Source organism: Gobius niger (genome assembly GCF_951799975.1).
Source record: "Gobius niger genome assembly, chromosome: 21".
Classification (NCBI taxonomy): Eukaryota; Metazoa; Chordata; class Actinopteri; order Gobiiformes; family Gobiidae; genus Gobius; species Gobius niger.
In genome coordinates, this window is record NC_136872.1 from 15,406,210 (window position 1) to 15,418,355 (window position 12,146).

Here is a 12,146-nt window from a genome sequence, read left to right on the forward strand (position 1 = left end):
TCCTTGCTGCTGGTTCACCACTATAACCCACCCTCACACTAACAAGAACTACACTACAGCATGTGGTGCATTGTGGGTACTTGTCGTGAACGATGTCTCCCTGGAAAGTAAATCAGTTAATATAATTTGAATGGACGCCGCTAACAAAGTGCCATTAGACGTCGGGCAGTTGCATGATGGTACATTACGCCACACTTCCTTCCTCCCAGGTGATCGCTTGAAGTTGCGCTAATGCGATGTGAGAGGGGAAACAAAGAGGCTCGGAGGCTCGTATTGACCCGTTTGTCGTGGAAACATTTCCCCGTGCCCTTTTAAGCAGAATTAAGGATCAATCTCCCAGCTGATGAAGCCATCAATCTGCCACATAATGAGCCAAGGAGTAATGGAGGACTCTCATTGCGGATAATGTTCACAGGAGGAACGCTCTGCAGTGTTCTCGGGGCATATGGGTGCTTACAGCTTCAATCGGAATTTTTGACATTTTGTTGATGCATTGGCTACGGCCATTATTCACCAACAAGATGCTTTGTGCTGGTTTGTACTTAAAGATTCATTTATCAGAGTGCACAGTAGGGCTGCAGGATAAGAAATGCAATATTCGATAAATATTACTATACTGATGTTAATGCTATGTTTGATGGTAGTTTGTTAGGACATATTTAAAAACATTTCCAGGATACTTAGGACGTGAGGAGGAGCTTTAGTCACTGGACAAGATTCAATGATTACTCAAAGAAGCGCAAGTGGGTCGAAACACAGATCCTGGTATGTTTTGGATGAGAGAAGAACATGGTAAAAAGCTCTAAAAAGTCGATTTTGCAGCAAAATATTGGCATGCAATGCTTTAGCTGAATTTTACAACCCCAGGCTTATTCCTTTACCATTTTAAAACCCAGTAAAACAATGATAGTCTCACACTGCAGAGCCCCCCTTTATCCCAGTGCATGATTGTGCGCAGATGTTTTTCATGTGTGGTTGAAAGTATCTTCCCCGCTGAGCCGTACCTCTTTCAGGTGTGCCTTCCCTCTGCAGTCCCTGAAACCCTCCGCTGGGCATTCCCTTCAGCAGCATGGAGGACAGCGTCTCATCCAGCTTCTCCACAGAGGGAACCCGAAGAGCCTAACATCCACACAGCCAGCATATCGTCACACTTAAAGATATTTTCACACTCCTCGCGCTAACATCGTCTTTGGACCGGACAGCCATTAAAAACGCTCGGCAAATACTGATTGCTCAAGCTTGCCTGATCAAAATCAAATTAAGTATTCACGGCATAAAATCCAAGTGGCTTTTTATTCCCCCCCCCCCCCCTCTCTAAACACAAAAACACATCAGCAGAGGTCGACTCATTCACTCTGCCTGTTCCTTTTATTTCTTCCTAATGGCTAAGTGAGTCCATTATAAGCCATAATTTGAGGGCGCCAATGGACTAATTTCTATAACAGTGTATTACATAATCATGAGTCACTTAGAAACCTAACATTCGGTGTGCGGGAGAACAGACCAGCGCATTAAAACGTGCCTCTGTCTCTTCGAGCTCAGGCATCACTCGGATTTGAATAGTAAGGTTTGATGCTCTTGGTGAGATAGGATCCTGGCTGGCTCTTCTTATTCAGTATGCAAATTCATAATTCCGATGTAATGCCATGTAACTTGTTTGAATGGACACGACACAAAGGTAATGTGCAGTGTTAAGTAAATCTCTTCTGGTTTAGATTGAAACGATTTCTGTGCAATGCCTAGTAGGGATGGGTACTGTTCAATTTTTTTTTAGACACCGGTACTTTTACGGTACTTGGTGTTCATGCAGATACCTGAACGATACGCATATAAAATATTTGTTGTCTAGAACCAGAAAACAGAACAATCATTTTTCGAAGATTTTACAATAAGAAGAAGAATTTACAATATCAGGTTATTCTCCAATGTCAGGAATTTGAGGAAAAATTGGGAGAAATTCTGGCAAAAAAGTGTAAGAAAAATTAGCAAAATGGGGCAAAAAAATCAGGAAAAAATGGGTGGGATATTAGTAATAATATTAGCTGAAAAACCAAGTCACTTCCTCTAGTGCTGTCCCTGGAACAACAGCATCAAAACTGTACATGTATTTTTTTTTTCAGTACCTGCTTTCGATACTTTTATTTTTTTCGACACCAGTAGTGCCTAAACTTATTTTCGATACCCTACTGGTATTAAACAGTACACAGCCCTAGAATGTAAAATCTTTGTTAGTGTGGAAGCTACAGTTGTGCTTAAAAGTTTGCATACCCTGGCAGAATTTTTGACAATTTTTCAAAGAATATAACAGATAGTTACTGTGTTTGTGGTAGTTGTGGAGAATTTTCTGTATATAAAATCTAATGCTAATCATGTTAATGCTAATCATAAACATCGGATCAAGGTCATTTTTGGTACAGGTCTTTTTTCATTATGATTTATAGAGAGCAAACTCTCATTCTGAGTTTTAATCTTGCCCTTACCTGGCACATGAATTGGACAGGATCAGTCGCTTTATACAGAAGACTGCTCATCTCCTCCAGGCTGCTGTAGTACAACAACTCTGTCTCGTTCTGCGCTACACCGTTACTTAACACGGTTACTTTGACAATGCCTGCCGGGAAATCTGAAACAAAGACACACCAATTGTTCATTTCAATCTACACACGCATGTCCTCATATATACTTTTTCTTACCTGGGGCATTGACGCGTAAAACACTGTCGCTCCATCGGTTAGGCTTGACTTTAACGATCTGATCATCTTTGGAGAAAACCGCCGCTGTGACCTTGGCTGCACTTTGATTCTTTAAAAGCAGAAACACCTCCACAGGGCTCTACAAAGGAGACAGATTGGCAAATTGCTGAGCAGACTCGGTACAATTGATAGTATGAAATTGCTACAATAGATGAGATCAGTGCCTCACCCCACAGGGAACTCTGGAGGGAACTAGAAGAACTGTGGATAAAACATTGTGTCCTGTCGTTAGTTCCTTTTTGTGCATCTTTTGCTCTTCTCGGGGTGGTTTTCTCGACACAGGGTTGGCGTTTGACACTGGAGATAATACACCTATGAAAATGCCACAATTAAGCTGTTTAGAATAAAAAGTACAGACAAATTCTGTGTTTAAGATGTGATTATGAAGACACAGAACTTGCCTGTACATAATGTCATTAAAAGATAGAAATAGAAGTGGCCCTATACAAACGCCCTGAGGTACTCCACGACTAATTACTCCTCTCTCAGCGATGCCACCATTAAAATACATTCAACCTCTCTTAACTCATGTAAAGAGCACAGAGCCCTCGCTTGTTGTGCAGCTGGGCGAGCCATAAAGTAGAGCAATATCTAAATGCCGCACGCACTAAACAAAAGCATCTCCACGTTTGAATAGGAAGCAGCACTTGTGGGTTAAAATGTAACTGTTTTAGTGCGTCCCTGGCATGAAGCACCCCACTGTACGGCAGCGTTGGGAGACGCGGAGTGCACTTGAATTTGCATGGCTTGCGACAAAGTAATCAGTCGCCACAAAACAAAAAGGGCTAGCGATTTGCATCTGATGTTCCTCCTGCGCACACCTGTGTGAAACAAGCCCCCTCAGCGTCTCCATGATTCTACAAAGAAAGGGCAATTAGAAAACAGGGCAGTCGTCAGAGAATAATCCGTGGGGCAGATGAGGATACGTGGAGATGTTGTGTCTGAGATGGGGATAAAAAATATTAGATGTCAATCTTTCTCATGCGCATGGTCGATGGGAATTTTGAGGTTTTGAGCCTCTGTTACACTCAATACAAGGGAGCAACCGGAAACAAGCTCAACAGCCTAAAATAAAATAAAATAAATGTGACCAGTTGAATCTAAACCTAGCTCATATCTGGAGAAGAGCTCTTGGCCGCTCCATGCCCAATATCCCAACAGGTTACCTTTCACTTTTTTTTTTTTTATAATTACATTGTTGCCAAAACTGAAGTCCTAGTGTGCTGTCATTTGGCATTAGATAAAATTCTGTTATGGTACACCACATGCTTGTCAACTGGTGTTACACTCATAAAAAGATATTTCAATAAATGTATGATAATCGGACCAGTAAAATTCACAAAAGCATGCATTATAACTTTATTTTAACCCCACTGAATTACAGCATAGATCAAATATTCTTTAAATAAGTTTATATCCTTAATCCAACTGTGGGATCAAGGAGAATCCACATCCCTCCATTTATTCCTATGTTATTATTTGAAAAGAAGTTGCTTATTTGTTTTTATTCTGAAGAAATCTACACTCAGGCTTAAGTAGAAGCTATACTTTTCTTTACAACACATATTTAAAGTCTGACTGCTTCATGCTACAATGGAGACTTAGTTGTTCTTGGTTTTTTTTTACTTTTTTAAATTGCATGTATTATTGTTGGTTAGTTTGATGATTTCCTACCTTTTCTTACGACATCCATCACAGCAGTCAGGTGCTCTCGCTGATCCTGCTCACTTGTTATCTGCAGACACTCATGTTCATTTAGAGGCACCAGGTCCAGGAAAGGCTTCAGGCGGTTCACCCCACAGAGCAGCACCACCACACGGGACGCGGGGCTCAAAAGCCGGGCCAGGATGAACCTCTTCATCTGACAGAGCCCCTTTAACATGCCCTCAGACAGGACGAGGAGCTTACACGTGTACTGGCTTAACCGGGGAAGGTCGTCGCTTTTGGAGGATGCTGTCCTGATGTCATAGAGGCAGATTGCTTCAGGCGGGATAGCTCCACTGACGACGGACTGCAGGTATGTGGCCCATTGCTCGGCTGATGTCTCAAAGATGATCAGAAGTTCTTGAGCTGAAAAGTATACAGCATGGTTGTGCGAGAGCTTGGAACGGAAGAAAGAAGAGCCTGCTCATGGGGTCATGGTAGCGGTGGACATTTTGGATGACTTTTTTTGTGATAAAAAACCTAATTATTGATTGCTAATACAATACAAAAGAATGAAAGAATAAAAATAATCTTGGACTAAGTCAATGGAGATGGGGTATCAATTTGATATTTCAATTTTGTGATACCACACCTTAACATACAGATACTACCTACATTTTAAGCCATGATTGTCACAGTTAAATGTGCTGTGAGCTGCTGCATACAAAGTATCAAAGCCTGTCAAATTGCCAGGGGTTATGAGTCTAATAATAAAGTTGCAATTAGTGAGTAAGAGAAGCAAAATAAAAAGCCTCTTACCTGTGTGGTTCATGGCTCCGGCGGTGCAGTTATCTGACAGGGCCACTGATAGAGACGAGAGGACAACGCTGCTATTGTCAGGAGGAGCCCAGATAAGAGCCAGCTTCCTGTAGGTAGTAAAAGCGTCATGGGACTTTTATATAGCACCACACTGTGATAGCAATGTGCTTAACCTTGGAATGATGTGTAGTAGAGCAAGTGATACATCTCAGTACAGCTTCTAATGCTGCTAATTGTATTTTTTTTCAATGTATCCAAACACCATCCTTATTGTGTTGATGTTAAAACCACCTGTGCCACTATCACTAAATATTTTTAATTACTATCAACCCGGCTTCTACGTTTATTCTGTGCAGACTTGATTGTGACTTTGCTGGAGATGCTACTGCTTTGCTTTGAGCACAGGCAGTGAACGATGCACTCTCTTACCAAGGCATTTACCTGAGCATTTGGAGAACATTTGGGTATCAGTGGCACAGAGCCGTGGGAGCATATTTTGGTTAGAAGGTGCTGAGGGACAAGATTTCCACCAAAAAATACTTTTCTGTGCTTATTTCCCTTTTATTAATATCGCCTGCAATGCGCAAACCATCCACCAGGGTGTGCTGCAGCACCCTCAACACCCTGGGTTCCCTCGGCCTTGCCTGTCTGTTTATGGTTTGCGTTTTCCTGCGACACACTGTATCTTAAGAATGTTCTGCAGTGTGGCTTTATTTGAGTAAACATATCTATTACAGTTTAAACCTCCCACTTAGATTCCAGGGAAGGGCATTGCAGCAGGAAGTGATAAAGTTTCGTCACGGACCAAACTGACCCGGGTTTAATTAAGTCTGGTTGCGGCGCTTCGGGGGTGCCGGAGCCGGACTAGACCCCGGGCATGTTGGAGCTAATGATCTGCTGTAATGTCTCCACTACAGGCGCAGATAAAAAAGGATGTGAATGAAATGCTCCTGACTTGCGCAGTCCCTCGCGCACGGCACAAATGTAAAAATCACTGCGTCATTAACCGTCTCCACCTGACAAACAACTGTCTCTCCATAGCCGGTTGGCCTCATTTAATTCCTTCCAGCCACAGAGGGTGGGGGAAGCAGGTGGAAGTGAAAGTTTATTTTGTATCCTGTATGCAAAGTGTCGAATTCCATTGAATTACCAAAGAGATCATTGTGTTCCTGTAGTAAACCACACATTTCATCCAGTTAGGTTTTCTGCCTGCGTATCAAGATGGGTGAAATTATGTGGAAAAATTTCAGCTTTTCTGGTGTTGCAAACTGGTAAAAAAAAAATGAAATCACACATTTGTACGCGCTGACATTGGAGGAGAATGAAATATGAACTGCTTATCATAGGCTTTTCAGAACCTGCGTGTAGGTCTTAAAGGGATACATCAGAATGTTTGACATAGGGCCTCATTTCCTTGTTATCCAGAGTGTTGCTGATTTCTGGAGATTTTTTTTTCACTTTTATTCATGCAGTCCTTACATTGGAGGAGTTTCGTGGTGCTAGGCTAGTGCAAGGCTTGTGCATGTCTATGGTAACTAGTAGCCTGCATTAAAAAACCTCTTCAAAATCATCGGTTAGTCCTCCAAACGTTGCTATATTTGATTTGTAGAAAGCTCATTTGTGAATTCCATGTGTAGTAATGCCGGCCGCAGGTAAACATTTTGCATTTAAAATAATTTCTATTTGGGCAGCATCAGCTTCCTGGTTGTAAGCTACGCAGCGGCGGAGTGATCTGCTAAGTTACTGGATCTACAGTCGTTTGTTTATCTGCGGCCGGCATTACTACACATGGAATTCCCAAAGGAGCTTTGTACAAATCAGGTATGGCAGCGTTTGGAGGACTACCCCATGACTTTTAAGAGGTTTTTAATGCAGGTTACTAGTTACCATAGACATGCGCTAGCCTTGCACTAGCCTAGCACCACAAAACTCTTCAAATATAAGGACTATGCTTATTATTTGCCTCACAAAGACAGGATATTTCCATGTTTGCAAAGGATATTATATGAGTTACTAATAAGTTGTCATAAGTCTCCTAATTCTCCTCACTTCTGTTGGGAAAGTAAGGTAAGGTAAGGTACTTTATTTATCATTTTTCAACAACTGTACAATGAAATTTGTCCTCTGCATTTGACCCATTTAACTGGCAGAATGTCGGAATCAGTGTTTCTCCCGTTATTAAAGGGAGCGCTAGAGAAAGGTTTTTGTTAATGAACTGCTATGGGATGATCGGGTTCATTGCAGGGAAACACAATGCCCTAATTAAAAATCTTTTATTGTGTGTGGGCGCAGTTTTATGATTATTACATGTATCTATTAATATTCACAGCATAATTTATCATGTTGTGAACTGTACTTCTTGTAGTGGTAAAATCACAAATAACTGCGCTCTTTTGTGAGTAAAACATGTTGGTAAATATATATGTGTATTAGCTGAAAAATGCATTGAATGACATTACTATGGTGTATTCTTTCATATTGTTCTGTCCTTTCCTTCAACATTACATGTAGTCAGTTACTCAGACCTGTGCTCAAAGCAAAAGGAGACGGACTGGTGATGTCCCGCTCCCAGTAAAGCACCAGCATCTGAGAGGAGGCGAGACTGTAGAAAACCCCTCTAAACTCTTATCCCCCCCTGAACCAGTTTGGCTACACCCAAATGTAAAAGCTTCTTGACTGGAGAACAACAGTGTAATTTGAAAGCTAAGACCTACAGAAGTGATTGTAACTTTTGTCATTATTTCGCCTCTTTTTTGTTGCGTTTTCGTCAGTGTTTGTTGCTTTTTCATTGCATTTTTGTTGCGTTTACGTCACGTTTTCATCACTTTTTCGTCACGTTTTCGTCAGTGTTTGTTGCTTTTTCATTGCATTTTTGTTGCGTTTACGTCACGTTTTCGTCACGTTTTCGTCACGTTTTCGTCACATTTTTGTCACGTTTTCTTCACATTTTCGTCACATTTTCGTCACGTTTTCGTCACTTTTTTGTCACGTTTTCGTCACGTTTTCGTCACTTTTTTGTCACGTTTTCGTCACGTTTTCGTCACGTTTTCTTCATGTTTTCGTCACGTTTTCGTCAGTTTCGTCACGTTTTCGTCACATTTTCGTCACGTTTTCGTCACAGTTTCGTCACAGTTTCGTCACGTTTTCGTCACGTTTTCGTCACGTTTTCGTCACATTTCCGTCACGTTTTCGTCACTTTTTCGTCACATTTTCGTCATGTTTTCGTTACATTTTTGTCACGTTTTCTTCACATTTTCGTCACATTTTCGTCACGTTTTCGTCTCATTTTTGTCACGTTTTCGTCACGTTTTCGTCACGTTTTCTTCACGTTTTCGTCACGTTTTCGTCACGTTTTCGTCAGTTTCGTCATGTTTTCGTCACATTTTCGTCACGTTTTCGTCACAGTTTCGTCACGTTTTCGTCACGTTTTTGTCACGTTTTCGTCATGTGTTTTTGTCGCTTTTTTGGTTATTTTGACTTTTTTTCAAGAAGCTTTTAGATTTGGGTAAAGCCAAAGAAAATATGCTCGGTTAAGAGGCTAAACAAAACCTGATCACACCCATAATCAAATAAAAGCGTGTATCTTATTATATCAAATGAATGAAATATACAGTATGGCTTTAAAATAACACTACCCTTACTTAACTATTTCAGCACCTGAACCCACCTAAACTAAATCATCCCATCTCTCCACACGGACACAGAGGCAGACATCCCTCGTAGGTCTTATTCACACAGCTTCTCATCCCAGCCCTTTGACAAAAAACTGTACACACTCGCCTCGCCACACGGCCAACAGAACCAATCGGAGCGCGTCCTCCCCTTTACGCGGGCGGGACATCATCAGCACGTTCGGCTGCGCACTGCGCTCCGACAACTTGATACAGAGTAACAGTAAATCAGACCGAGCAGCTCCTCCAGCAGCAGCAGCCGCAGCAGCAGCAGCAGCAGCAGCAGCAGCAGCAGTGAAATTGTAACCCTGTTGCGAGTGTATTTTTGGCCGCTGCTCGACCCGAGTGAGATCACCACCAGTGCGGTCCCCTTTACTGGGTTACACCCGAAGAGAGAGTTGTCCAGCCCCGGGGGAGAGAGCACCGCAGGGTCCTCCGCTCTTCTTCTTCTTCTTCTTCTTCTCCTTCTTCTTTTTCTTCCCCAATCCATTTCTCCCCTTCAAATATTTTTTTTATAGCGCGCTGGAAATGTCCGAAAACAAGCCGAATGACGAGCCGAAGTTATCCACGACAGACAGGGTGGTCAAATGTAAGTGCGGTCATTCTCTGTGAGTCGCTGTATTTATTTTGTCTGCGCTTGATCCACATCCACACACACGTCTCCCATCGGACCTTCTCTGGCTGGCTTTGGTGGCTGGCTGGCTGGCAGACTTGGAGAATCCCCCCCCCCCCCACCACCACCCCTCACCCCCGGCTGTAAGCCTTATAGCAGGCAGCAGCGGCAGCAGAAAGACCCCCAAATGTAGTCAAGAGTTGTCGCTCGCCGCTGCCATAGAGGAGGAAGAAGGGTGTTAGCCGAGCTTTTGACAGCGGCACACTCAACTAGGAAGTGCGGCTAACTCGCAGTGTGTGTGTGGACCAACAACAACAACAAAAAAATGGCACAATCTGGCGTAGCCTTTTTTGTGTGTGTGTGTCTTGTAGCCTGTTGTCTTGCTATCGTAGACAGAATAGCTACGAGCAGAAGTGTGCGTGATACTCCCCCCCCCCCCCGATCATCTTAGGTCCACAGTTGTACAGTAAGCTATATGCATGCACATATTGCACAATCGTTGCATTCAAGCCAAGGGCGATTTTCCCTCATTTTGCATGCATCACCAAGCATTTTTCTCTTTTTTTTTTTTCAAATCTTGACTAGCCTTTTTACCCACTCATTGCATAATACTATTCCGTGTTTTCTGCGCACACATTCTTGGAGTATTCCTGCCATATGGGGTTGTGTGTTGTTAGCCTATGTTTACTGGTCTGGCATTCCACCTTTGCAGTCTACCATAAGAGTGAGAGAGAGAGCCATAAAGATCATAATCAACCTTTCCCTTGCAATATAAGTAATGTGACTTGCCCAACATTATGTCAACCCACGGCAGCTGATTTCAAAACACCCATTCCGTTTGGTTTTGTTGTGAAGCCTTTTGCATGCAATATCATCGCGTTTTGCCTAATGTGACATAGTGTTCTTCTGCCCCACTTGGTTCAAAGCCAGTAATAGTTGCGGGCACTATTCGGCAGGCAGTGCAGATGACAGCATGCCTGCTCACACAGGGAATTGTTGAGTAAGGCGGCTTTTTGACTTCACTTAAACGATCTGTCTCATTGCACAAAAAAGCAAAGATTCTGAAGACCCTGTTGAAATGGACTATGTTAAAAGGCTTTGTTTCTGCTCTTGGTCTATACTTGACAGCTTATCTTATCACTGTGGCAGGGCTCTTGTTAACCCTTGAGTGCTTTTGTACATATCAAATGGCTGCACTTGAAATCAGTGATATGTATACAGTAGAATGAGTCGCACTGTCCTTTTTGTGTGATAAAAATTTCAAGCATGCAGGCGCTGTGTTTGGTATGTGCTTGGAACAGATTTCGCTGCTGTACCACCTGGCCTCGTGTTTTATGCTTTTTCCTTTCAAAGCGCTCTCTTTTGTCTTGTCAAATGGCTAAGGAAGCGTCACTATTGTGGATGCCTCATCAGAGTTTTCCCTTCTCAGCATTAGTGAGGTCTGCTTAGCTCTTCAGGTTAAAACGTATTGATCGGCTGATTGACGCTGTCAGGGAATCTTTAGGATAGCGCTGGACAATTAAATTACATCTTTAAGTTTGGAGCACCGCAGAACACGACCTATTTATACTGCCAGGCTGCACAAACGTCTATTTGAAATTGCAAATTGGATGACTGCATATTCAAATATTCATATTCGCAATGGCTGCAGTTATTTGTACACAATGTTGGGAAACTGCTAAATATGTTGACTTCATGGGGTGTTATATATAATATGTAGGACGACCTAAACATATTCTAAAATGCATGACTCTGCACAATCGAGATTTTAAAATATAAATCATTAGCCTAACCACAATACAATGGCAAAAAAATCCTGTTTAGTTAACCCCCAAAAATCTATTTTGATGTTCTGTGTAGATGATGATGACTATTATTCAGATGTGTTGTTGAGGGCATGCTTACATGCAGGCTAAAGTGCAAACACAGTGCAGTGCCCTATGCATAATTCAAAATATGCATTATTACTATGTACACACAGGGCCAAATGACTAAAATAAATGCTATATTGCCAAAGTATTCACTCACCTGCCTTGACTCACATTTTGAACGTGAGTGACATTACATTGTTAATTGTCGGGTTCAACATTCAGCTTTTGCAACTGTGCAGGTTCTCCACAGTGTTGTTTTATGGGAATTACTGACCATTCTTCCAGAAGCACATCCGTTAGGTCTCATCCAACTCCTTGATGTAGGAAGCCTGGCTCTCAGTCTCTGCTCTAATTCATCCCAAAGCTGTTCTTTAAGGTTGAGGTCAGGATTCAGGCCAATCAAGTTACGCCTTAGCAAAATGTAGTCAGAGGAGCGCCGTTCTCCTGGCAACTGCCAAACCCAGATTTGTCCATCAGATTTCCAGATGGAGAGGCGTGATTCCAGAGAACATGTCTCCACTGGAGTTCAGGGGTCCAGCGTGCTTTACACCACTGTATCCAACACGGTGCATTTGTACTTGGTGGCTTGGATGCAACTTCTTGGCCGTGGAAACCCATTCAATTAAGCTCCCTACGCAGCACTGTTCTCGAGCAAAGCTGAATGTCACAATAAGTTTATAGCTTTGTAGTGACTGACTCTGCAGAAAGTAGGCGACCTCTGTGCACAAGCGAACACTTGCAATATAATCTATATTATGCCCTAAAAGAAACTTTA

General features: G+C 42.4%; 2 protein-coding genes across 4 annotated transcripts in view; one reads left to right on the forward strand and one right to left on the reverse strand.

The window, feature by feature from the left end:
* The window catches only part of LOC306980616 (B-cell scaffold protein with ankyrin repeats-like), a gene marked incomplete at its 3' end in the record, with an annotated part of 35,722 nt that extends 26,710 nt beyond the window's left edge, over positions 1-9,012 (reverse strand). The window contains 7 exon segments of the mRNA XM_079580042.1: positions 1,005-1,119; positions 2,481-2,623; positions 2,694-2,832; positions 2,923-3,065; positions 4,428-4,823; positions 5,217-5,323; positions 8,884-9,012. Of these exon segments, the coding sequence (XP_079436168.1) occupies positions 1,005-1,119; positions 2,481-2,623; positions 2,694-2,832; positions 2,923-3,065; positions 4,428-4,823; positions 5,217-5,229 (949 nt within the window). The 5' untranslated portion in view covers positions 5,230-5,323; positions 8,884-9,012.
* Positions 9,013-9,138: 126 nt separating this feature from the next.
* LOC306980862 (protein phosphatase 3 catalytic subunit alpha) overlaps positions 9,139-12,146 on the forward strand; it is a 98,580-nt gene continuing 95,572 nt past the window's right edge. The window contains exon 1 of one of the 3 annotated variants that reach the window (XM_079580395.1): positions 9,139-9,476. In XM_079580395.1, coding sequence (XP_079436521.1) covers positions 9,416-9,476 — 61 coding nt within the window. In that variant the 5' untranslated portion in view covers positions 9,139-9,415. The remainder of the gene's footprint in view (positions 9,477-12,146) is intronic. The other 2 variants (XM_079580393.1, XM_079580394.1) reach the window with 2 other exon arrangements.